At 41.6% G+C, this 25918-nt stretch overlaps 3 protein-coding genes across 3 annotated transcripts; all 3 read right to left on the bottom strand.

The window, feature by feature from the left end:
* Positions 1-1354: 1354 nt before the first annotated feature.
* On the bottom strand, positions 1355-1968 carry LOC308505154 (interferon omega-2-like; the record flags this gene model as incomplete). The annotated part of the gene is made up of 1 exon (XM_081066890.1): positions 1355-1968. The coding sequence occupies exon 1, from the start codon at positions 1937-1939 to the stop codon at positions 1355-1357; it is 585 nt and encodes a 194-aa protein (XP_080923016.1). The 5' UTR covers positions 1940-1968.
* A 7421-nt stretch (positions 1969-9389) lies between these two features.
* LOC308505181 (interferon alpha-4-like) lies at positions 9390-9923 on the bottom strand (the record flags this gene model as incomplete). Its single annotated transcript, XM_081066919.1, has 1 exon — positions 9390-9923. The coding sequence occupies one exon, from the start codon at positions 9921-9923 to the stop codon at positions 9390-9392; it is 534 nt and encodes a 177-aa protein (XP_080923045.1).
* Positions 9924-12485: 2562 nt separating this feature from the next.
* LOC308505182 (interferon alpha-3-like) lies at positions 12486-13004 on the bottom strand (the record flags this gene model as incomplete). Its single annotated transcript, XM_081066920.1, has 1 exon — positions 12486-13004. One exon carries the CDS (start codon positions 13002-13004, stop codon positions 12486-12488), a length of 519 nt encoding a protein of 172 aa, XP_080923046.1.
* Between the last annotated feature and the right edge of the window lie 12914 nt (positions 13005-25918).

Raw genomic sequence — 25918 nt, 5'->3', positions numbered from 1 at the left:
CTGGAGCAGGAAATGCAGTTTCATCCCTTCTCTCTTTAGAGCGGCCCATTGTGCAAAAAAGCCTTGCCCTGCCTGAAACTGCACATTTGTTCTTTTTGTAGTGATATAAGCTACAACAGCGTTGCATTCAAGTATGAGGTCAATTCTTGACCTAGACAGCCTGTTCATTTCGGAAGTGGATCTCCAGGATGGAGTAAGATTGGAGATTGAAGAAAAGCCTGCCCTCCTACATTCGATTTGGCCATGTCCCAGGTGGCCAGCAGAGGGCGCACTTCCTACGTGAGGACCTTATTAGCCCACGCAGTGAACTGAGCTCAGTTGATTCCTTTGACTTTCAGCACCAAGTTCATGTAACGATAGCATTCAGTCAGGTCCCCCAAATAGTCATCAGAGCGCTCATGGAAACGAAACTGCCTACAACGATTTTGAAAAACAGAGCTCCTTTTCAATTTTTGTTCTTTGTGGCTTTCTACTCTAACGAGAAACCTTGAACCTAGAAACCACAAGGGAACCAGAGCACTTGTGAGGGTGGGTAGCAGGATGGAGGGAGTGAAGCGATTGTATAAGGGACTGACTGCATTCAGTCAAGCAGGACTGGGGGAGGGGGGGTGGGTTGGAGGAAGACACCACGTGCAGGGATCAGCCAATCAATACCACTCATCTTTTCCACTTCATTCGGGATGACTCCTCTCACGTGTTTCTACCCACCACTCTTTACTGAGTGAGTGTAAATCCGTTACACCTCTGACATGGGTACTGAACGTTTTCCATGTTTTCCAGAACTCTTCTCAATTCCACAGAATTCTGGCTTTTAGCAGGCGTTTAATGACAAGTGGTAGAACTGTTCCATAGCACTTAATAATAACTGTTCTATAGGACAAAATCTATTTTGAAATAGATTTGCATAAAAAATAAGATTTACAATCTCAGAATTTTAAAAACTCAACAAGTTTTCTTTGATAAGTAATTAATACAAACAAAATGCAAAATAAACATGGAATGGTAAACATGTTTTATAAATTTTCATACAATGTAAAAATGAACATGTAATTACAAATGGGTTTTAAATATTATTAATATGATAGACTCTAGAAAAAAGGCAATAAATACAGAAATAAATTAAATAAATAAATAAACAAACAAGCAAACAAACAAATAAGCATAACACAGTCACCTCTTAGGGACAGATGACACTGGAGCTGAATTTTTTAACACAGTCTAACCTAATGCTCTGACAAAATATTTGCTGAATTAAATACAATCAACTCTGTGACTGAAGCAGAAAGAAGAGCCCTTTGAAATGACCAAACACACATGTGCAGGATGACGTGGCTCAGTCACGGGGAGAACCATTTCAAGGTGAGCCCGGGTCTCCATCCTTCTTCCCTAACCCTTCTTGCAAGCTTGCTGATGAAGAGAAGGAGCTCAGGATTTCCTCTCTGACAACCTCCCAGGCACAGTCACTGTATTTCTTCTGTTTGAGGTAGAGACGGATGCCCATGAAGTACCTCTTCACGGCCAGTGTCGGGTCCTTCCCAGCGGCAGAGTCTGCCTGTCCCACCTCCTGCACCAAACAGGGTTCCAGGTCTTCCAGCTGCCGATGGAGTCCAGTGAGGAGCTTGTCCAGCAGGGTCGTGTTCCAGGCAGCAGAGGACTGCTCTGTGAGGAAGACTCTGGAGGTCTGCCCGAGCATCTCGTAAAGGACAGAGGTGGCCTGAGTCTTCTGGACCTGGCTGCCATTCACCACCTGCTGGGGGAATCGGAAGTCTTTTCTGTCATCCAGACACAGGGAAGGAGAGATTCTCCTCATTTGTTCCAGGAGCACGAGGTTCTCATTGCTGACCAGAGCATGGTTCAGAATCAGGTTGCAGCCCAGAGACCCACCGGGGCCATGGCTGAACACCACCAGGGCAGAAAGGAGAGAGAGCATGAGGGCCATGGAGAAATGTGGGTGCTGCTGCTGGCCTGGCTCAGCTGAGTGTCGGATGAACCTGGTCTCTAGGTCCTCTGATGACATTCTTTCTGAGCATGGCCATTAAATAGGGAACACAATCATTTTCATTTTTCTAAACATTTTGCTACACTTTCACTTCCTTTATTTTGTTTTCATTCATGTCTTCTCCATTTACTCTAAGAAAATATCAGTCTACACTATTAATTTTGTAATAGAAGTTGAAGTTTCCCAGTAAACTACAAATGTGCCCATTAAAATGGATACTTATCAATCCATTGAGAAACGTCTTGTCCAGAAATCAGAACTGTGAGTAGGTATGTAAATGCACAAACATATGCACTTGTCATGTACATTTTTAATACATAAATATTGCTTTTCTCATTAGAAACAAAATTTGGCCTTGAATCTGGGCAACATTTTTACCTTCATACTTTATGTACAGAGGGAGACAGGCTCCCTCAGCCCCGTGGATTTGTCTATTTTGTTAGGTACTTACCAAACCGTGTATAGGCAATAAGCTCTTCAGCACCCAGGACTGGGATTTGTTTACTATTTTCTTCACAGCCGAGACTGGTGATCATTAGTGAGTAACTTTTTGTAATGTTTCTCTTCCTGCTAGAACACATTCATGCAGGTCTATGTGGTTGCGCTTCACTGGGGCCACAAGGTCACGACTAACAGAGACATTGCCCTTTCTTTCCACCATTTTGTAACGGTCTATAGGGCTCCTCAGGTCGTGCCAATACTTGCAGCAGGAATCCTGGTTCTTTCTGGAGCATGTAGGTTGACGATTCTAACACCAAGATAATTTTATTTTCCCAGGAGCACCTCACTCACAAGTGAGGTATCACCTCTAGAAACCCTTTCCCTCTGAAGTGACAGAGAGTCCCCAACCCAAACTCTCCTGACTCACTCCCTGAGTGCAGGCTGACCACATCCTGAGGTTTTTAGGATTCCCCTGCTGTGGAGAGATTGTGTCTTTGTTGACAAAATAACTAATTTTCTAGGTTCCTGGCCCTTCCCACTGGATTTGCTGAGGACCCTTGTTCTCACTGGTGACCTCCTGACCCATGTTCCCAGGTATCAAGAGTGAAAACATCTCTCAGTGCTGATACCAAAGTTTATTTTTTCTAAGTAAGTGGAGGAAATAGTTATCCAATTGTAATCATTTCACCTTCAGTAGGCAAATAATTTCTATGTTTCTAGTATGGGTGTTATTTTTCAATTCTTTTACTTCAATTATTGCACAATCGTTATGCTCCAAATTTGTGAGCTGGGCACAGGAGATCGGATGATGACGTCTCTCAGCAGAAACTTATAGGACAGAAATTAGTGAACTTCAATTGTTCATTCAGTCCGCATGTTTCTCTTGGGCTTCTTTGTTCATCCTTCTCTGTCTCATGTTAGGAGGACATGAGGCCCAGGCTATTATGTCAGGGAGACATAGCCTTCATTCCTTTACTTATGCATGCTATTTCACTTTAAATTTAAAAAAACAACAGTAACAAGAATCTGAAAATCTTATTTGATTGCATAGCAGTTTACTGGGCAAGGTCTGTCTCACTCCTGTGGCATAATTTCTGTTTCACCCTGCGGTTAATACAAAAAAGGGAAAGTAACAGGAGGGCAAAGGGGCTTCACTGTGTTTCGCTATAATTTTCACGACTTCAGTTTTTTGTTTCTCATTTCAATGTTCCTAGAAAGCAAAACCTGATAGTTGTGTGTGGACAAAAATAAGACAAACGTAATTCAGAATGTCATAAAAGTGCAAGAAGGGAAGTGACTCTTTGGGTGACTAAATGACAAAGTGTAACTTAGCAAAATTCAGGGTAGCCAAGTTGGGACCTGATCTGTGGCAGCGGAAGGAGGGAAGCCAGTGTTGAATGACACAGAATCAGGACATGGCTGGTTCTACCAGAGGCTCACAGAACGGTACCTCTTGGGTCATTGACCAGCCTTCGGGTTGCAAGACCAGCCATTTGATTTTTCTTTCAGTGACTCCACATGTGATGAGCTCTGAGGAAAGAAAGGAGGCATCACACCAACCAACTCTCAAGAGACTGACTCCTTGAACCCAAGTTGCTAGAACACCAACCCTCTCTTCAGGATTGTGGATATGAACCCTAGCCTGAGTACTCTATCCACCTAAGACATCCACTCAGACAATTAAAAGTTTGCCTTGAGAAATCTAGAATTAAGAGCGGGAATTAAGAAGAAGTTCAGCTCTTCATCTGGATAAGATTGATGATGGTATTTTAAATGATAACACCGAAAGTTATCTCAGGCTAACTTTGGATCAGCCACTATTGTAAGACCTTTGAGATTATTAACTCAATCTTCTCAATAACCCTGTTTGGATTACACTCATTTATGAATCTGTTTGGAGAGAAATATAAATCTGGAGTGATACATTTTTCTGAAGGTACCTAAGATTCAAGGTGAAAACCTTAAGGAGATTTGAAAAAATGACTTGTCTAGAAGGACCTGTTAAATAAAGTGAAAGACTGAAATAGGCATGAAATGTGTGAACCATGGAGAGGGAAAGCCATGAAATCACAAGAGCAGGGAAGGTGAAATGATGAGGGATTTCCAGCTCCACTTCAAATGCCAAAGTATTGGTGTCTATTGTTTTGTATGTCAACAGGGTTGTGGTTTGTATAAGTATCTGAGGTGTCTGACTTCTAAGGAAAAGTAGACAAAATTCTTTTTAAGTAGCTGTAAGGGGATAGATTTTTCTGTCAACTGAAACAGAAGTTTGCAGCTGGCACTGGAGTAATGCGCGTCCCTTCCCATGCTCAGCACGCTGCTGTGCTATGAGAGCAAAGGGTGCTGGGGACCCTGCTGTTGGCCATGTCTCCGTGGGAGAACTCTGTGCTCTTCTCCCCTCTGAACTGGAATGACCTGGAGAAACAGCTGACAGTGCTGCCCATTCCATTGGATTGTTCCTCCTCCTGAGGACGTGCCTGCTGCAGTCCACGCTTTAAACGTCTCTGTTCTCCTTCCACGCGCTGGAGCTGCTGCTGACTTTCAACTCCTTCACGTTTCTACACGTGCACCGTGGTTTTGGGAGCAAATGTGAGTGCCGCGCATGGTGCAGTGTCCTCGTGGTGGAATCAGAGGTGGAACTGCCTACCAGATGCCCGAATGATTGCCTGGATTCTTTCCCAAGTCGTGGGTGTAGATGGGTGGGCCGAGCTCCGTGTCTTTCCTGCGTTTCTGTGCGCGACTGGACGGACATCAGGGGGACCTGGACCTCTGCAGCGGGGGAATCAGCTGGAAGGGACGGTGGAGGCGGGCCGTGTTCACAACCTTCTTGGGAGGCTGGATCACCTCCAGGGCGTCCAGCTGGGGCTGCACGGGGATCACCACACCCCATCCTTGGCACTGGGCGTCCCTTCTCTTGCCTGGGGGTGTAAAGACCCGCTGGACTTCTCCACCCGTACCTGGCGTGTGGGCTGCGCAGCGCTCACTCCCCCTTCCCCAGCCCTCCAGCCCTGCAGCTTGGTCCTCCATCACTTTAGAATATTTAGTAACTCTGGGATGTGAAACAGGACAGGGCTATAGAGATTTTCAGGGCACGGTGACAGTATGAAACCAAACCTTTTACGCCCGAATAGTAGTATAATGGAAATAACAACTACCACCAAAAATTAAGGCTGCAGTAAAAAAAGAAAAATCGGCAACCAAGAGTGGAAGGAATCATACATATCATTTGAAAGGTGTAAGGCAATCACAAAGTCAGAGCCAGGTGAATCCAAAAAATGTCCTTGTAGTCCTGGAAGGTCCCCAACAAAAGGTGGAGGAATAAAGAAAAGCAAGGACAAACATCGTTTAACATGGAAATTAGAGCCCTTTAACCCATCAATTGGAGAGGAGCAACCTAGAGATTGAGTCTATAAACTGAAGCAAAGATTTGAGAGACCCCTGCTACCTGAGCAATTCATACCCACTTCCTGATGAACTTGTTCGTTCACAGTTTGGATACCCTTAATACCTTTCCTTTCTACCCAAATGGGTACTCGGCGGGAGAGTACCCAAGTGGGTACTCTCTGACACTCCTTTCTTTAAGTTGTGCTCTCTTACTACTGAGTCAAGGTGGAAGGGAAGCAAATGGAGTTATTACTCAAAGTGACAATGAGAATTTTCTCCTGATTATAATAAAGTCAAGCGACATGATCTGTTAGTGGGAATGAATTTGAAAAACTGCCAAATTACTTTTAAGAAAGTGATCATGCCCCTTTCAAAAGGAGATATTTCCCAATTTCCTCTCTTCTGCACACCCACACTGGCAGGCTCTTAGTGCCAAGTGGTCTGAAAGGACAGCAAAGGAACGATGATTCAGGAGTCGCTGCCAGCTGAAGCCTGGAGGTGAGAAACATGTTCTGACCATTTCTGTGCAGGTAGCTGCCCATTGTACAAAGAGGGCGTGCCCTGCCTGCAGCTGGGGGAAATTCTCCCTCTCCAAGATACAACAGCTAAGGAAGTGGGCTGTGTCAAATATTAGGGTGGGATCTTTCCAGGACAGAGCCTCTTTGTAGCTCTGAAGAAATAGGTGAGGATCAGACTCTTTTGTATGGAACACAAAGAAGCTTGCTGTCTTGACATTGGTGATCGTAGTTTTCCCTCTTGGCCAATAGGTGGCGGTCTTCCTTCGTAAATGCTTTAATCATCCCCGGGTAAAATCCAGGGGACTTTCTAGTTCCTTTTAGCTACAGCTACAATTGCATGATGGTAACACGGACATTCACAGTTCCGAAGATATTCATCCGAAGGAGAAAAATAATCCGCTATACAGCAGTTGTTTCTGAAACAGGTAGAACTCTCATTCAACTTTTGCTTTTAATTGGTGGCTTTATACTCTAAAGGGAAATAAAATGAATGACCCGAAACCACAAAGGGGGAGGAAACAGCTGTATGGGGGGGGGCAGCGCAGCTGAAGAAGGAGTAAGTGAGGAGAGAACGCTGGGAATTTCTACGTTGGAGAAAAAGGAAGTAATTCTGATATGGGAACAGGGCAAGGGAATTCAGAAAAGCAAGGAAGGAAGACAGAAGAGTGCCACGTATTATTACACGTAACATATAAGATCCATTCCTGCCTAGAGACGAACTTCTCTTCCACTTATTTATGCAAGCCGCCATTTCCTTACTGTACATACTTATCTTTGATGTGAGTAGTGACTATACTTTAGTCTTCGTAACACTTTCCAGAATTCTGTTTTTTACACTGTCGTATTTTTGCAGGTAGTTATTGAGAGATGGGAGAGTTCACTATTCTGATACTGGAGTAGGACAATTAAGTCGCGAACTCATCCTAGATAAAGTGCTACATACCTCACTGCTGAATATCAGTAGGGTCACCTTCCAAGTACTCCCCTTGGGAAGCTCTGCACCGATTCCAGTGCCTAGTCCACCCTTTAAAGCAATTTAGGAACTCTTTCTCTGGAATGGCCATCAGAGCTGTTGTCATATTACCTTTGATATCCTGAGTGTTATCAAAATGTCTTCCTTTCAATATTTTCTTTATTTTCGGGTAAAGAAAGAAGTCATTGAGGGCCAGATGAAGTGGGTAGGGAAGGTGTTCTAATATAGTTATTTGTTGACTGGCTAAAAACTCCCTGACAGTCAGTGCCATGTGAGCTGGTGCATTGTCCTTACTCAAGAGCCATGAATTGTTTGGGAAAAGCTCAGGTCGTCTAACTTTGTCACACAGCCTTTTTCAGCACTTCTAAATAGTAAACTTGGTGTCGTGCGGGGCGGCAGGTGTGGTCTCAGCTCCCACTCCCACATAAGAATGCAGGACACGGTGAGGCCAAAAAGGAACACCCACGGAGCCATAGGTAGGGGAGTCAAACCAATATATTCTCGCTGGCGGCTGGGCTGGAGGAACAAGAAGCAGGAGCCACACTGTTCGCAACCTGCTGTCCACTTCTCTGCAATGCAACCCGCAGTCCTCCGTGCTAACTGCAATCCGTGCTTGCCAGCCCAGCCACCATCTTCTTGCCAGTCCCCATTCTCTCAGCTAGGGTAGCCACGGCAGTTATATTAGTGGCCAATGGCTCACTGGTTACAGCTGACGGCCAACTAACCTGCCTCCCAGTCTTGGTCTCTGCACTTGTTCCACTGGGTCACCAGGGAGCTGTTTTTCCTGACAGGAGTTTCCTTTGCCCACCCACAGGCTGGATCCACTTTCTGTTTTCTTCTAGCTACAGCGACTATTACATCACATTCAACACATTAAGGAAAGCCTCTCATGCAGATGTTTCTGCAAACGTAGAAATGTGATGCACTTTTGCTTTTTACATGTAAAGTTCTGCTCTTTAGGGAATTTTTAAGCTGAAAGCACAATGGAACAGAAAGCAGTTGTGTGAATGGGCTGAGAGGTAAAGAGTGAATGACAAAGGGCCTGGGGCTTTCTACCCTGGAGAGGAAGGAAAGTGTTGTGCTATGGGAGTGTATCCTGGAGTGTGCCTGATGCTGGAGCCATTAACTATCCTGCTGCTCTGCCCTTTAGGCCTTTAGATATTTAATTCCCTCTCTCAGATATTAGTACAAGCCACCACCATTTCATCACTGAAAAAATAAGACACTTCTGTGATGAGGAATGACCATTTTTCAGCCTTCTCCAGAATTCATGACAGAATTCTGTTTTTTTCGGCTGCCTCTTTTTAGGTCAGTTACTGAAAGGTAGGGTACAGGTGCTAAGAATTTGATAGAAAGAAACACATTATATAAGTATATGCTGGTGAGAGAATTCATTTTTTTTTCCTTCTTTTCAGTGCAGCATTGAACATAAGATTAATTTTGACAGTTGCTATTAGGTTCCTTACCCACAAGAATCAAAGATACCAGAGAGCAGGAATCTTATTCATTCTGTTCACCTCTGTATCCTGAGGGTAAAACACAACCTGATATAGAGAAAGTCAACAATTACCTAAAATTTGAATATAATATGACGGATAACTGATTTGTGCGACCATTCTTTAAACCAAGTTGCTCGGTCAGGCTTCGTGTTTCTTTTAAAAATAAACTAATGCAAGAAGTTTACTATGGTAAAATTATAATAAACAAAGAAAATCACAAATGTAAAGAACTAAACACAAAGGACATATTTTATTGTATCCCCACAGTGCAAAGATGCATGTGCAAGATACTGTATGAAAAAATTATTAAGAAATAAAATAAATATTAAAATCGATAAACAGATCCATCAGCATGGGCATCTCTAAGTGACGAGTGCCTGTAAAGTTGAACATCATGTTACCTAAAACTCCTGAAAATTTTGACAAATTGGTCGCACGTATGTCATAATTACAACACAAGATAACAGTCTTTGCCATGACGAACACGAGAAAGTGTGACATTATTACTCAGTGAGAATCATCTCCAAGTTGAACCAGGTGTCATTCCTCATTCCTTCATCTTCCCCACGAGCTCACTAGTAAGAGAAGGACCTCATGATTTCTGTTCTGACAATCTCCCAGGCACAAGGACTGTATTTCTTCTCTTGCAGATAGAGGGTGATTCTCTGGAAGTATTTCCTCACGGCCAGAACGGAGTCCTCATTCACCAGGTGAGGCCCTTCCACACCCACCTCCTGCGTCACGCAGGCTTCCAGGTCATTCAGCTGCTGATAAAGCCCAGTGCAGAATTTGTCTAGGAGGGTCTTGTCCCAAGCAGCAAAGGAGCCCTCTACTCTGAAGAGGTCAAAGGTCTGCTGGGTCATCTCATGGATGATAGAGAAGGCTTGAGCTTTCTGGAACTGGTTGCCACCAAACGCCTCCCAGGGGAATCCAAAGTCATGTCTGTCCTTCAGGCAGGAGAAAGGGGACATTCTCCTCATTTGTGCCAGGAGCATCAAGGAACTCATGTTAAGCAGGCTGTGGTTCTGAGGCAGGTCACAGCTCAGAGACCAGCTGGAGTGGCAGCTGAGCACCAGCAGGGCCAGCAGGAAGGAGAAGGGCAGGGCCATAGGGGGCTGTCAGATGCTGCTGGCCTGCCTGAGCCCGGGGACTGCGCATCTTGTCTCCAGGCTCTGAAGTCCTTCCTTTGTGCATGTGTTATGTAGGGGACATACGAATTTCCAATTTCTGGCCTGGTGTCATATACAGAGCCACGTATCTAAACACAAACTCTCCCTGATCCACGCAGCTCACAGATTCAGACAATTTGACACATTTCTTTTTGGTGGAAATTTCCCGAAGTGGCAATTATCTACCTTGATCCTTAGACAGACTCTTGGGAAACCCCACACAAACAATGATGAATGATCATATGCTTTCTGCGATCTCCATTCATTTCCGTGAGTTACTGGACTCCATTTCCGTTTGAATTCCAAAACTTAGCCATGTATGATTAGAGCAATACTTCGGGTCAAAAAGCAAGATTTGGATTCTGAATCCTTAGTCACTGTTTTTTGCCTACTGACCAGTTCATTCTTCTTTATTTTCTAAGCATGGCTGTATTCTCTCTTCTAGATGCCAGGCATGTAGCTATAGTGACCTGCTATGGTTTCATGATTATGTTCCCATAAAAGTTACACGTGGAAGTCTGAACCCCTGAAGTGATCATGTAATGTGATGGGGAAATTTAGAAATAATTAGGGCCTCAGGGAGAAGCCTAGTGAATGGGACTAGTGCCCTCACAAAAGAGGCCTGAGCTACATCCCTCCCTCTCCTGCCAGGTGTCGCACGTATGTCATAATTACAACACAAGATAACAGTCTTTGCCATGACGAACACGAGAAAGTGTGACATTATTACTCAGTGAGAATCATCTCCAAGTTGAACCAGGTGTCATTCCTCATTCCTTCATCTTCCCCACGGTGAGGATACAGGAGAACTCGGCATTATGTCCCCAGGAAGCAGGCTCCCCTCCAAAGCCAACCATGCTGACACCCTCACGTTCATTTCAGCCTGTAGAACTGTGAGCAAGAAATGTCTGCTCTTTACAAGCTACGGACTCTGTGCTCTTCTATTAAAGTACCCTGAAGGGACTAAGGCATACCTGACCTAATTTCTTGTCAGAATACATCCCCGGGGTCTGTAAAATACCTCCAAAGAGACAAATCATTTCACTCTACCTTGGCATCTAGTCCATTCTCTATTATTTCAGGAGCACAATCAATATTCATGAAGAGAATAATGAAGGTAACAAAGGGAGAAAGAATAATACCATATACACTAGATAGATATGAATTGAGTGAACTATAGACCTAATTATTTTGTAAATTCTTCCTGGTTCTCAGAAGGAGGTTATAACTGAATATAGTATGAGGCAGTATTTTAAACGATTGTTGGGTCTAGGAGATATTTACTTCTAGTTTGTATTTTCAATATTTAGACTATCAGGATGGGAATCATAGGCCTCGTCATAAATAGAAGACTCACGCTCGGCTTTTACTTCAGGGATCCTCGAGAACCTGCAAGGAGCTACCTGGTCAGACTTTCCTTGTCCCCCCCGGGTAATAAGGAAACAACTGGCACTTTCCACTGTGTTCTGAGAGCTCGTCTACACACTTGCGGCCGTTCTTTAACTTTAGCTTGTGCCTGAGAATCAACCTGAGTGCTTGTTTCGCAGGAGCAGTGATGCTGTGACCTGTAACTAGTGACATCCGTGCTATGTCCCCAGAGTTGAATTTGTCGAATCAGACTTGCAGTTGTGTTGACAAACTGAGTGTAGCACATTGGTAAGAATACCACATGGGTTATTCTTTTCACCTACAAGAGCATTAGGACAAATAGCAGAAAAATGAACTTGGTCGTATGTACTGAACTTGTCTCCTCTCCCATTAGTCCCCAGAGTAGAGTCTGTTTCTGAACTTATTGCACTTAGACGTCCCAGGAGAATGAATTCAGAACAACTACTGTGAGTATAACTCATATTGCCCTGTAGAGTCCTGGCCCTTGAAAACACATGTGATCTGCCATAATTTTCCCTTTACAGCTGAGTGGTATAGACGTGAGTACCACAGACAAATGTGGCAGAACGTGTTGAATATGGCAAAGTCACACAATAGAAAGTACCCATGACCTTGAATCACTGCAGAACAACCAACCAGACAGTCCTCAGTTGAAGAATGATTGAATTGTGTACCTATACAAAGGAAAGGTAAATCTTTATAACGATCAATGTATGAATGGTTTTCTGTTTATCACTTAGAACAGCTACCGTTAAATTAACTGACAAATGTGTTTAACAAAACACTGTCCTGACGAACCTTCCCATAAAAAGAATGGACTTTATACTTTAGACAGCAGATGTTTTCCTAGACCTCCCCTCAAAAAAAACCCTTAAACATATTTTTGATATTATATCATAAAATTATTTATTTGATAGGTAGTTCTTTTCCCTAACTATAATTTTGTAGATTCAATAGATTTTCTTAAATAAGTCCCTGATTTGGTTTCAGGAATTTCTCAGCTGGTGCCGAAAAGTGAATTGTGATTGTTTGGGGGCTTAGCAAACAGTGTCATCTAATAGAGAGTCACAAATATAACTTACTTATTTATTTGTGGACTTTGCTTGAGGGTTGTTACATGAGAGAAAGGCGCACTTGAATTTCACTTCTGACAACCTCCCAAGCACAGGAGCTGTATTTCTTTCTCTTCAGATACTTAAGGATTCCGAGGAAGTAATTCCAGATAAGAATTCCCAAATAGTCGGGACAAACCAGAGTTTCTTCTTTCGTCTGCCCCAGCTCTTCCAGACTGTGATCAAGGCCAGAGAGCAGTTTGCCGAGGAGCGTGTGCTCCCAAGCTGCAGGGCTCTTGTCTCTATTGAACAGGTTGAAGGTCTGCTGGAACATCAGGAGGCACAAACAGGTGCGTTGTGTTTTCTGCATTTGGGTGATGTTCCCTCTTTCCCAAGGAAATCGGAAGTCGGTTCTGTCGTTCAGGCATAAGTGAGGGGGGATGCTTTTCAGCTGTCCCAAAAGACTGAAGATTTCCCGTTTTTCTAGGCTGTGGATCCAAGGCATGTTCCCGCCAAGAGAACAAGCCAGGATGGAGCCCAGCATCACTCCTGCCACTAGCCACCAGCAGATCTGGGCCATTGATAATTGGACGATTCGCTAGACGTCCTGCAGGGGGCGCGCGGGCACCGCTCAACAGCGCCAAGGTTCCTCCGTGGGTTCTCTGGAAAGCGTGCTTCTCGAGCGGCCGCAAGAGGGCGCGCGAACGCAGACTTGCAGCCTTTCGTGGTCGGGTAGCGGAGAGAAAAGTCCACGGCCTCATTGGGGAGCTAACTCCGCGCTGCTTTAATAGTGTAGGAAAGAGAACTGCCGCTCGGCGGCCGGCAGCGCTGAAGACCGAGCTTTGCGGTGGCCTCGCTGGGGACATGTTTCTTAGGGACCGAGCTCAGAACCTCGCATTTGCTGCTCTTTCCCCCAGTTTTGTGCTTTCCTTCCGCACAAAACTCTAGCGAGGCCACTTTTACAACGAATCCGTTTACTGAGGGATTTGAGGCTCGGAATCCGCACATGTTGAGTCGTTTTTACAGCTTCGGGACAGTGTCTGTGCGAGATGCTGCCAGGTTCAGAGACGGGGGAACACGGAAGCCTTGGGATGTGACAGGACAGCGTTGGGGACGCCATCGGAGTGAGTCGGGGTGCGGCCACCCTGGGGCCCGAGCCCGGGAAGAATGTGCGCCCCGGGACAGGCTTTGTGACCTTCGTGGTGACTTTTCAACGTTACAGCGTTACAAGTGATGGGGTAAGTATTGAAAAGATGAAAAGTGGGAACATTAAATCCGCATTTTACTACTAAGCTTTCAAAATATTAAAATATTTTAACATTAAATAAAAATATCAAAGGTAATATGTTAAAAATGTTTTCACAGTAATTAAAACTTTTTAAAAGGTTAAGATTTTTTAATAGTCAATATAAATATCAACATAGCATTTAAAAACATCTTTAACTGTGAGAGTATTAAAACGGCACTTTATTTAACTTTGTTTAAACTGTATTTTACGTAACCATAACAAGAATTTAAGATAATTTTCGTTTCTTGGCTTTCCGGGAAGCGAACTCATTAATATTTTCAAGACTGCTTCTTTACTTGTTTACATGTTTGACAATGTGTTCTCGTTCCCTTACAATCTTAAATAATTTTTATTTAATTTGACAGTTACTGAAACAGCTTTCACAGGACTCCAACTTGAGTATATTGTTAAAAAGGAAAGGTACGTTGTATACAAGCAGTTGAGGACAATTTAATTTTCTTTTGACAGACGGAGACAACTTGAATTAACCCTTGGTGTTCAGGATTTTAGCAATGAATGGAATTTGTCAAAATTTTGGTTATACTGGGCCCCGTTTCTCTGTAAGACACTCAGTTACTTGCAATGCCAGGTCATTTCATGTCTTTTAAATTTTGATATTTTTTTCATCATGGATGTATGTTAATTTTCAATTTTCAATTTTAGTCTTGCTTCAAAATATTATTTATCTTGATTGCTTAGATTGGTGCCTTCTCAATTCAGTACCTGAGGGAAGTAATAACTTTACCACCTCATTAACCCAGGAGATAGCTTTTGAATTAGAATGTTGTGATCTTCACTTGCTGAATATGTAGTAATGTCTCATTTCCCATCATTTCTCCCCACCCCCTTTATTGTTTTACTGTTTTCCTGGTCTTTAGAACTTTTTAGTTTAACCTGTGCCTTAACATAATATTGTCAGGGATAGTTTGAATCTCAGGATTAGGGAAGGGATATTTATAGGTTTATCCCTATAGATATTTATAGGATATTTATAGCTCATTTATAGGATTCATAGAATAGCCATTTATTTGTTTGTTTGTTTGTTTGTTTGTTTGTTTGTCTCCTGACAACTTTCCCTCATGCTGGTTTTCTGCAGAGAGCTTCAAGTGTGCTGTAAGATTTTCCTCATTAGGAAAGACAGCCTCTTCAATAAATGGTGCTGGCAGAATTGGATAGCTATGTGCAAAAGAATGAAACTGGACTGCTATCTGTCACCATGTACCAAAATTAATTCAAAATGGATCAAAGACTTAAGCATAAGACCTGACACAATAAACTGCATTGAAGAAAACATAGGTACTAAACTTATGGACCTTGGGTTCAAAGAGCATTTTATGAATTTGACTCCAAAGGCAATGGAAGTAAAAACTAAAATAAACGAATGGGATTATATGAAACTGAAAAGCTTCTGCACAGCAAAAGAAACTATTGACAAAATAGTGAGGCAACCAACTGAATGGGAGAAGATTTTTGCAAACCGTGCCTCTGATAAGGGGCTAATATCCAAAATATACAAGGAACTCATGAAACTCAACAACAAAAAAACAAACAACCCAATTGAAAAATGGACAGAGGACCTGAAGAGACATTTCTCCAAAGAGGATATACAAATGGCAAATAGACATATGAAAAAATGCTCAACATCTCTAATCATCAGAGAAATGCAAATGAAAACCACAATGAGATATCACCTCACCCCAGTCAGAATGGCTTTCATCAATAAGACAAATAGTAACAAGTGTTGGAGAGGCTGTGGAGAAAAAGGAACCCTCATACACTGTTGGTGGGAATGCAGACTGGTGCAGCCGTTATGGAAGGCAGTGTGGAGGTTTCTCAAGAAATTACGAATAGAATTACCATATGACCCAGCAATCGCTCTCCTGGGTATCTACCCAAAAAATCTGAAAGCATTCCTCTATAGAGACACGTGTACTCCAATGTTCATTGCAGCTTTGTTTACGGTGGCCAAGACATGGAAACAACCAAAATGTCCTTCAATAGATGAATGGATAAAGAAGTTGTGGTATATATACACAATGGAATACTATTCCGCGTTAAGGAAAGATGATATAGGAGCATTTGTGACAACATGGATGGATCTTGAGAGTATAATGCTAAGTGAAATAAGTCAGACAGACAAAGAAGAGAACCCTATGATTTCACTGATATGTGGTATATAAACCAAAAAGAACAAGACAAACAAATGAGAAAGAAAAACTCATAGACACAGACAATAATTTAGTGGTTACCAGAGGGTAAGGGGGTGGGGGTGGGTGATGAGGGTAAAGGGGATCAAATATATGGTGATGGAAGGAGAACTGACTCTGGGTGGTGAACACACAATGGGATTTATAGACGATGTAATACAGAATTGTACACCTGAAATCTATGTAAATTTACAAACAATTGTCACCCCAATAAATTTAATTAAAAAAAAAAAGATTTTCCTCATTAATGTGCCTGGCTCTGATCCAAGAATGGGAACTGGGGCTCTGTTCCTTCACAGTCCTACATACAAGCCCCTCTCCTAGAGTTTCTATTAGGGCACTCACCACGCACACCCCTGAGAGTGTTAAAAGAGCTGCAATCAAAGCTTCTCTTGGCTAGGCTGAACATGGACTTGACAGATTATCAAATTACGTTAATACAAAAAACAGTGATCACTCAATATGTTCAGATTCTCAGCTTGTAATTTGCAAATTTTTGTTTAATCTTTACAATTTCCTGGGTTACCACTAGTAAAGTTGTCTGTGTTTCAGAAGCAGAAATGAAAATCTGATGTCATTTCAACTCAGGAACCACAGATTTTGTCAGCTGCCTTCCAGTCTCTCTTCTTCGTCAGTTCTTTTTTCTGAGCTGCACTGAGCATGTTGGGATTTCATTAAACCTAATTGTATTGTGCCTTTAATGTCTGCTCTCTCCGCTACCTGGAGGCCAGTCACCATCCCTGTCTTACTCTCTCTGAATCCACATTGCCAAGCACATTAAACCACCTAAGTGCAGTCCATACCTCTTCGGTGACACAATGAAGAGAACTGTGTGAATTAACCCTTAGTGTTCAGTTATACTAGGCACTATATCTGCAGACTGTGTCAGAGAACATGAGCTATGGTACCTGTAAAGCAATGTGGAAGAATTGAAACCGAGTGTATTAGCCTCTTAAAAGGAGAGTTCAGAGAGGGGAGACAACTTCTAGCAGTGCAATTTCAGAAGTGTTCAGTGGAGTCCAGGATCCAACCTCTAAGTACTCTTATTAGAATTAAAAAAAGAGATTGATTGAGACTCAGGTATTTATTTTATTTAAATGGGCTCATTTAGGTGAACACGTCTTATTGGATTGAGACTTGTGTCATTTTTCCATTAATGAGTTTAAATTCCATTGTAATAATACTAAAGAAATATTGAAGTTAGGTTATTATCTGAGGCCTATAAGTAGAAGAGAAATTAGAAACAACTGGAAACAGAATTGGGACAAGTACAGAAAATGATAACCCTGGGCCCATTTAAGAATCTCATTTGCCAGAAGGTACTTAGGGCAGCTGGGCAAAGGCTCCTATGGCCAGACCATTGCATCACCAATTTCTTAGGGGCCCACCAGCCTCTTCACTGATGATGACACAGAGAATGTTGTTCTCCAGCTCTGTTCTGCACCAGATGGGAGAATCTTCCTTGTGTGTCTGTCTAAAGGACAAGAATGTTTTCAGGTTCCTCCAGAGACAGCGGGATGTCAGCCAGTTTGAAAAATGTAAAAAAAATAATAATAATAAATAATAAAAACATAAAAAATAAAAACAAATAAAAATGTGAGGCTACCCCTTTCTCCATGTGATGACAGTCCAGAATATCTTCAGCCTCTTCAGCACAAACAGCTGAAATTCCTCACTGGGTCTGAGCAGCAGCTGGGAGATGTAGAAACCAGTTCGGTGCAGGAGATGAGGGAGGAAAAGACCATGAGGACTCCAGCCAGGATGTCAAGAGGTATCTCCAAAGAACTGGTCTCTATCTGAAAAAGGAAGTGTACAGCTGCAGAGCCTATTATTATCAGCTGGACGTTAAGAAATGAAAATGGTTAAATGCTTCCTGTGTATCATCAAGCTCACAGAAAACCCAGGGAGTTAGAAAGGAGACGTAGTAGACGTAGGCCCAGTCTTCCCTGGTTGAGTCTTGTCGACTAAGCCTTACCTACGTATAAGCCTCAAGATTGTAAACAGTCACTCAATTCAAAGACTTATTTTCTACTTCAGTTGTAAAATGCATTGTCATTTTGGGCCATTGTTTTTCTATAAAAAGAGGAAACTCCTTTTGAATCAAGAGAAAATGCATTTCTACTTTGTAATAATTAGAATTTATCTACTTATCTAGGATGATTGTTGTATTTACCAAATTTATTCTTTATATTATTTTATAGTCAACTTGGTCTTCTGTTTTCATTTGCTTTGGAGATGTAAAATCTATACCTTAAATGTGAGCTCTTACTCATACTCTTATTAAAGAGATACAAAGTGCCCTTAACCTATAATCTGCCTTCAAATCCAAAAGGAACATAGTTTTATTCCTTTCATTGATTTATGAAATATTTTGAAGTATTCTGCTGTGGGTAATTTACCTGCATTTGTGAATATATTGGGAAATATAAAAACAGATTACTTTCTTTAATTGAGCACTCTGGCAGAGAAGACAGGCCTTAAAGAGTGAGGGCCCGCTGGTAGCTCAGGTGGCAAAGATTGCCAGTTCGATTCCCAGCCAGTGAGCTGAGCCCTCTACAGCTAAGATTGTGAACAACAGCTCTCCCTGGAACTGGGTTGCCATGAGCAGACGGAGGTCAGGTCGGTATGAGCTGCCATGGGCTACCAGCACATGGTTGGTGGCCAGCATGAGTGGTTGGCAGCCATCGCGAGTGGCAGCCGGTGAGAGCTGTCGTGAGCTGCCGTGAGCGGTCGACCAAGGACCGCTGACTTAACTGCCTTGGAGTGGGGGTGCAGTGCAAGGCTTATAATACCAGCATGGGTCAGGGAGCTGTGTCCTACACAACCTGACTGAGAAACAATGGCTTGAACCCGGGGGTGGAGGGGGAAGTGGAAGAGGGGGGAAAAAGATATGAAATAAATAATAAGAAACAAGGTTTTTATACTATGCAGGTAATGATTCTTTGCAGGTAATGATTCTTTACAGGTAATGATTCTTTAAAGTGAAAAATACAAAAGAATCCACTCAAAAAACTAAGAATCAAGGAGAGTAAATGACAGAAAACCAAAATGCTAAAACCATGTATTTCTCACTATTGCAATAAAGTTTGGAGTATAGGAAAACAAAATCCCATTTGAAACAGCAATCTATCTCATCAAGACAACTTGAATAAAAGATCATTGAAACTGAAGAAAAATACCCTAAATTGCCCATATTATAAATAAAATTTTATTATGATTTTAAAAAGCTTAAAAATTCAGTGAGAAAGTGAAGATTATTCAAAAAGTGGTGATGGAACAACTACATAATTTGAAAACATATATTAAATTTTATACAAGTCTAGTAAAAAATCATCTCCATAATAATAACAAAATACTGGGATAATTATACCATCTCATGATGGGAAAAAAATAAACCAAGAAAGCAAAAAAAATGACAAAGGAAAAACTAATTTCACTATATTACAAAAAAAACATGTATGTTAAGACATAATCAAAGAAAAAAATGATAAAATATTTGCTGTAAATAAAGGTTAATATTCTTACTAAAACAAAGATCAATATTGTTAATATAAAAGTAATTTTTATAAATTTGTAAGAAAATTCATCTCCATTTCCACCAGAAAGAAAAGCTACTTAAAGGAGACAAATAGCAAATGCCACCATAGCATGTTAAGAATTAGCACTGACAAAGCGATAAGATAAAGGACAAGGAATGTGGTATCAGTACTACATAAAAAAACAGCAAAATTATCCCTAAAAAGTCAAAATGCAAAAATAGAAAATTTGATCTCAAAAATTAACTGAATTGGACTAGTTGGCAAGATCGGAGAGGCAGAGTGACGTCATAGGAATGGCGGCAGCAGGGCGCGCTTTTTGAGTTCTCCTCTGGATCTTATCACAAACGGGACATATAATCCATCAAAGGACTCTCTGCTCATCACGCAGAACAGCTAAGAGACTCGTGGAAGGATTACTTGAAGGTGCGCAAATTGGGCGAGCAGAGGAAGAGGGAAGGGAGCGGAGAGGAGACACGGCCCGCATCTGCGGTGGTGGAAATGCGGCCGGCACCTGCAGCTGCAGAGACGCATGGGATCCCAGGACGGAACAGAGAACACAAAAGCCAGGAGGTGGGCTCTTTCCCTGCATCCCACAGCTGATCTCTCCCGCCGAGGGGGCAGCTAGGTGGGCCCTAGGGCGGACGAAGAACACGAAATCCATACCTGGGCCCCTCCACCCCTCTTCCAATCCTACCCCTGCCCTTCCAGAGACTTAAACTAACCCCTGAACTGAGAAGTAGTGTCAGATTACAGAGGAGCCGTAGTGCTCAGGCTCTGGGAAGACTGGCAGGCAGCTCTGACCTAGGGAAGAGGCTGGGAAGAGTGTGATTTTTGCTGGGCTAGGAGAGGAGAGACTCCTCCACCCCCAGCCACCACCTTTTTTGGCCTGCAGGAAGAGTGTGACATGGCTGGGCTGGGAGAGAGAAGACCCCTCCATCCCCAGCCCCCACCCTTTCTGGCCTGCAGGGCAAGTGCAACTGCGGAGGCACTCCCAGGCATCAGCAGTAAGCGGCAGACGCAGCTCCCAGCTTTCAGCAGCTCAGAAATCTCCTGCCCGCCACACACACACACACACACACACACACACACACACACACACACGGAAGAAGTGCCCTAAGACTCAGGAGAACTGGACACAGGGCTGGTGGTGCTACTCTCAGTGTGCATATGTGCAGGCAAGGGCAGAAACTGCACTGACTTTGTAAAAACTACCATCCAGACCCCTCAGCCCCACGCATCTAAATCTGCAGTCCCAAAGTCACTCTGGGCACCAGGTGACCGGCTCTGCCTGCACAATAGGCAGGAGACTCTGGTACAGCAGAGGACAACCTGGAGATTACTTGGTGGGCTTAAGCCAAGACTGGAGCTGCTTTTTGTTTTGCTTTGTTTTGTTTTATTTTGTTTTTATATCTTTGATATCTTTGCCTGTGTTGAGTGGGGGTTGTCGGTTGCTTTTACATGTGAATGTATTTGATTTTTTCTTTGTTGTTGTTGTTGTTGTGCTTGGTGTTTTGCTTTGTTCTGAAATTGCCCTACCAGGGCCCAGCTTAAGAGGCACAAGAGTCAACATATCCAGAGGCCAACTCCAGACCAAACCAGAGTACTACCAGGTTTGACCTACAAGTCACACTCCCAAAGGGAATTCTCTACAGGCACAAGAGCCCATAGAGGCAAAACCACATTTAAGTGGTCAACCCTCATGCAGCAGAACACCCTGCAGTGGGCAGAGCCAAGTCTCACAACTAGTCAGCCTAGGAGTTAACCCCACCTACTCATAAGTGAAAAGCAATTAAAGATCTTCTTTAATAGGACAATATACACAAGAGTCACCTTTGGAGCACACACAGAGGAGAGGAACGAAGTAGTGCAAGTCAAATATAAAGGACATATACTACATAAGATAACCCAGCAAGAACTGAGAACTCTAGGGGATCTACCTAATACATCAAAGCAAACACAGAGAGTCAGCCAGAATGGGGAAACAAAGAAACATGTCCCAAATAAAAGAACAGAAGAAACCTCCACAACTGGACCAAATGAAGCAGAGGTAACCAACCTATCAGAGACAGAGTTCAGAACACTGGTGATAAGAATGGTTAAGGAGCTTAGAGACAACATAAAGAAGGATGTAGAAATCATAACGAACAACCAGTTAGAACTAAAGAACACAATTACCGAAATTAAGAACTCACTTGAATGAATTATCAGCAGGTTAGATGAAGCAGAGGATCGAATCAGTGACTTAGAAGACAAGTTAGCAGAGATCACCCAAACAGAACAACAGAAAAAAAAAACAAATAAAAAACAATGAAGATGGTTTAAGAGACCTCAGGGATAACATCAAGCACAACAACATGCGCATCATAGGAATACCAGAAGGTGAAGAGAGGAAGCAAGGGATTGAGAACATATCTGAAGTAATAATGTCCGAAAACTTCCCTAACCTGATGAAGGAAACCAACATACAAGTCCAGGAAGTGCAGAGAGTTCCAACTAGGATAAACCCAAAAAGGTCCACACCAAGACATATTATAGTTAAAATGGCAAAGCTTAAAGACACAGAGAGAATCCTAAAAGCAGCAAGAGAAAGACAGAGGGTTACATACAAGGGAACTCCCATAAGACTATCAAATGACTTTTCTACCGAAACATTGAAGGCCAGGAGGGAGTGGCAGGAGATACTCAAAGTGATGGAAAACAAAGGCCTACAACCTAGATTGCTTTATCCAGCAAGGCTATCATTTAAAGTTGATGGAGAGATAAAGAGCTTCCCAGAAAAGAATAAGCTAAAGGAATTTATTACCCTGGACCAGATGGCTTTACAGGTGAATTTTACAAAACGTTCAAAAAAGAATTATCACCTATTCTCCTCAAGCTCTTCCAAAAAGTCCAGAAGGAGGGAAGACTCCCAAGCCACTATCACCCTGATCCCAAAATCAGACAAAGACACCACAAAAAAAGAAAACTACAGGCGGATATTTCTAATGAACATAGATGCAAAAATCCTCAACAAAATATTAGCAAACAGAATTCAGCAATACATTAAAAAGATCATACACCATGATCGAGTGGGATTCATCCCTGGTATGCAAGGGTGGTTCAACATCCTCAAATCAATTAATGTGATACATCACATTAACAAAATGAAAAATAAAAATCACATGATCATATCAGTAGATGCAGAAAAAGCATTTGATAAAATCCAGCAGCCATTTATGATAAAAACCCTTAAGAAAGTGGGAATAGAGGGATCATATCTCAACATAATAAAGGCCATATATGATAAACCCACAGCTAACATCATACTCAATGGGGAAGAGCTAAAACCATTCCCCCTAAGATCAGGAACAAGGCAAGGTTGCCCACTATCTCCATTTCTATTCAACATAGTGCTGGAAGTTCTAGCCACAGCAATCAGACAAGAAAAAGAAATATAATGCATCCAAATTGGAAGGAGGAAGTAAAATTATCATTATATGCAGATGATATGATACTATATATAGAGAACCCTAAAGACTCCACCAAGAAACTATTAGAGCTGATAGATGAATTTAGCAAAGTAGCAGGATACAAAATTAATATTCAGAAATCAGTTGCATTTGTATATACCAATAATAATACATCAGAAAGAGAAATTAAAAAAACAATCCCATTTACAATTGCTCCAAAGACTATAAAATACCTGGGAATAAATTTAACCAAAGAAGTAAAAGATCTGTACTCAGAAAATTATAAGACGCTGAAGAAAGAAATGAAAGAAAATATAAATAGATGGAAACACATACCATGTTCATGGATAGGAAGAATTAATATAGTTAAAATGTCCACACTGCCTAAGGCAATATACATATTCAATGCAATTCCTATCAAACTACCAATGATGTTTTTCACAGAAATACAACATATAATCCTAAAATTTATATGGGACCATAAAAGACCCCGGATAGCCTCAGCAATCTTGAGAAATAAGAACTAAGTGGGAGGTATAACAATAACTGACATCAAATTATACTACAAGTAATCAAAACAGCATGGTACTGGTATAAAAACAGGCACATAGATCAATGGAACAGAATAGAGAGTCCAGAAATAAATCCATGCCTATATGGCCATTTAATCTACGACAATGGAAGCAAGAATGTACTATGGGGTAAAGACAGTCTATTCAATAAATGGTGCTGGGAAACCTGGAGAGACACATGCAAAAAAATGAAGCTGGACCACCTCCTTACACCATATACAAAAATAAATTCAAAATGGCTTAAAGACTTAAATGTAAGATCTGACACCATGAGATACCTAGAAGAAAATATAGGAAGAAATTTCACAGACATTACCCAGAGTAAGATTTTTACTGATATATCCCCCGCGCAAGGGAAGTAAGAGAAAAAATAAACATGTGGGATTACATCAAACTAAAAAGTTTTTTCACAGCAAAGGAAACCATCAATGAAACAAAAAGGGATCCTACTGAATGGGAAAAGATATTTGCCAATGATATATCTGAAAAGGGGTTAATATCACAAATCTATAAAAATCTCACTCAACTCCAAAAAAACATGCAACCCAATTAAAAAATGGGCAGAGGACTTGAAGAGACATTTATCTAAAAAGGACACACAGATGGTAAACAGACATGAAGAAATGCTCAACCTCACTAACCATCAGAGAAATGCAAATAAAAACCAGAATGAGACACCACCTCACCCCAGTCAAAATGGCTATCATCAATAAATCAACAAACAAGTGCTGGCGCGGATGTGGATGTGGAGAAAAGGGAAGGTTTGTGCATTGTTGGTGGGATTGCAGATTGGTGCAGCCACTATGGAAAAGAGTATGGAGGTATCTCAAAAATCTGAAAATGGAACTACCTTATGATCCAGTAATTCCACTCCTAGGTATATATCTGGAGGAATCCAAAACTCCAATTCAAAAATCTTTATGCACTCCTATGTTTATTGCATTACTATACACAACAGCCAAGACATGGAAACAACCGAAATGCCCATTGGTAGATGACTGGATTAAGAAACTGTGGGACATTTATACAATGGAGTATTACGCAGCCATAAAGAAAAAAGAAATCTTACCATTTGTAACAACATGGATGGACCTAGAGAACACTATGTTAAGTGAAATAAGTCAGACAGAGAAAGACAAATACCATATGATCTCACTTATATGCGGAATCTAAAGAAAAGAATAAGTGAATGAACTAATCAGAAACAGTTTTGGAGACAAAGAGGAAAAACTGAGGGTTGCTAGATGGGCAGGGATAAGGGGGAAGGTGAGGGGATCAGAAAACAGTCGGTAACCATAAGATGGCCATGGGTTTTGAAAATTAATTTGGGGAACATAATCAATGTTGCAAAGATTTTGTAGGGTATCCGATGGACACGTGTCCCATTTGGGAGACCACCTCAGAGATGATGTAGATGCCTGATCACTGCACTGTACACCTGAAGCTGAACAATAATGAATGCCAACTATAATTTTATATATATATATATGTATATATATGTATGTATATATATATATATATGTATATATATGTATATATATGTATGTATATACTTACAAGAAGCGGAGTACAGCATTAGGAATAGAGACAGTGGAAATGTAATGGCTCGGTGCAATGTCAGAGGGATAGTGGTTGGGGGGAGAGTGGTCCACACAGTGTGAGGCATATAAATGATAATCGTCTAAGTATTACTTTGTCTTGTGCACCTGAAACTAAGAAAAAAAAAAAGATCAGAGAGGCAGAATCAAATCTTGCTGTAAGTGGATTTGAATGATAGATTAAAATTGTGTTTCTTCTGGTAGACAATGAAAAACAATAGACAGTTTTGGAACAAAGAAGGGAGCTGAACAAAAGAGTGCTTTAAGAAAATTCATATGGCTGCTGTGTACCTTTGGGAGGGGCCTCAGTCGGGAGATCAGAGGAGGTGCTTCCAATTGTGCAAAGGGAATAGAAAGAAAAGTAGAGTATGAAAGATGGTGGGAAACAAGAGTTGAGGAGATAGACTGGCTGTGGAAGGAGGAGAGAGAGAGGAATCGTCCAGAGTTCTCTGGGTCTAACTAGGCACTAACTCTAATCACCCTTTTTCTTTAAAATGTACTTACGTTTCAGTTTCATTTATTCTGCAAAAAAGATAATTTAGGTTGCATTCTGATAAGTGCCTGCTTACTAGGGAAATTTAGAGTAATTTCTTTAGGGGAGGAAAAGAAAAGCACAGACAAAATATTTTATAGTATCTCTAATAAATGCAAAGAAATCAATACAAACAAAAGTTGGCTTTAGCAAATTGTACATACATAAATATCTTCTTTTTACTATAATATTCAACTTTTTTTGTCACATAAAGCCTTCTATGATCTTATTTAAAAAAAAAAAAAAATAACTGAATTGGCCCTGCCTTTGTAAAACTGTGATTGAGAAAAAAGAAGAAATGCAAGCAAA

The sequence above is a fragment of the Rhinolophus hipposideros genome, assembly GCF_964194185.1.
Source record: "Rhinolophus hipposideros genome assembly, chromosome: 11".
In the NCBI taxonomy this organism is placed as follows: Eukaryota; Metazoa; Chordata; class Mammalia; order Chiroptera; family Rhinolophidae; genus Rhinolophus; species Rhinolophus hipposideros.
This window is presented reverse-complemented; position numbering and strand designations above follow the sequence as displayed.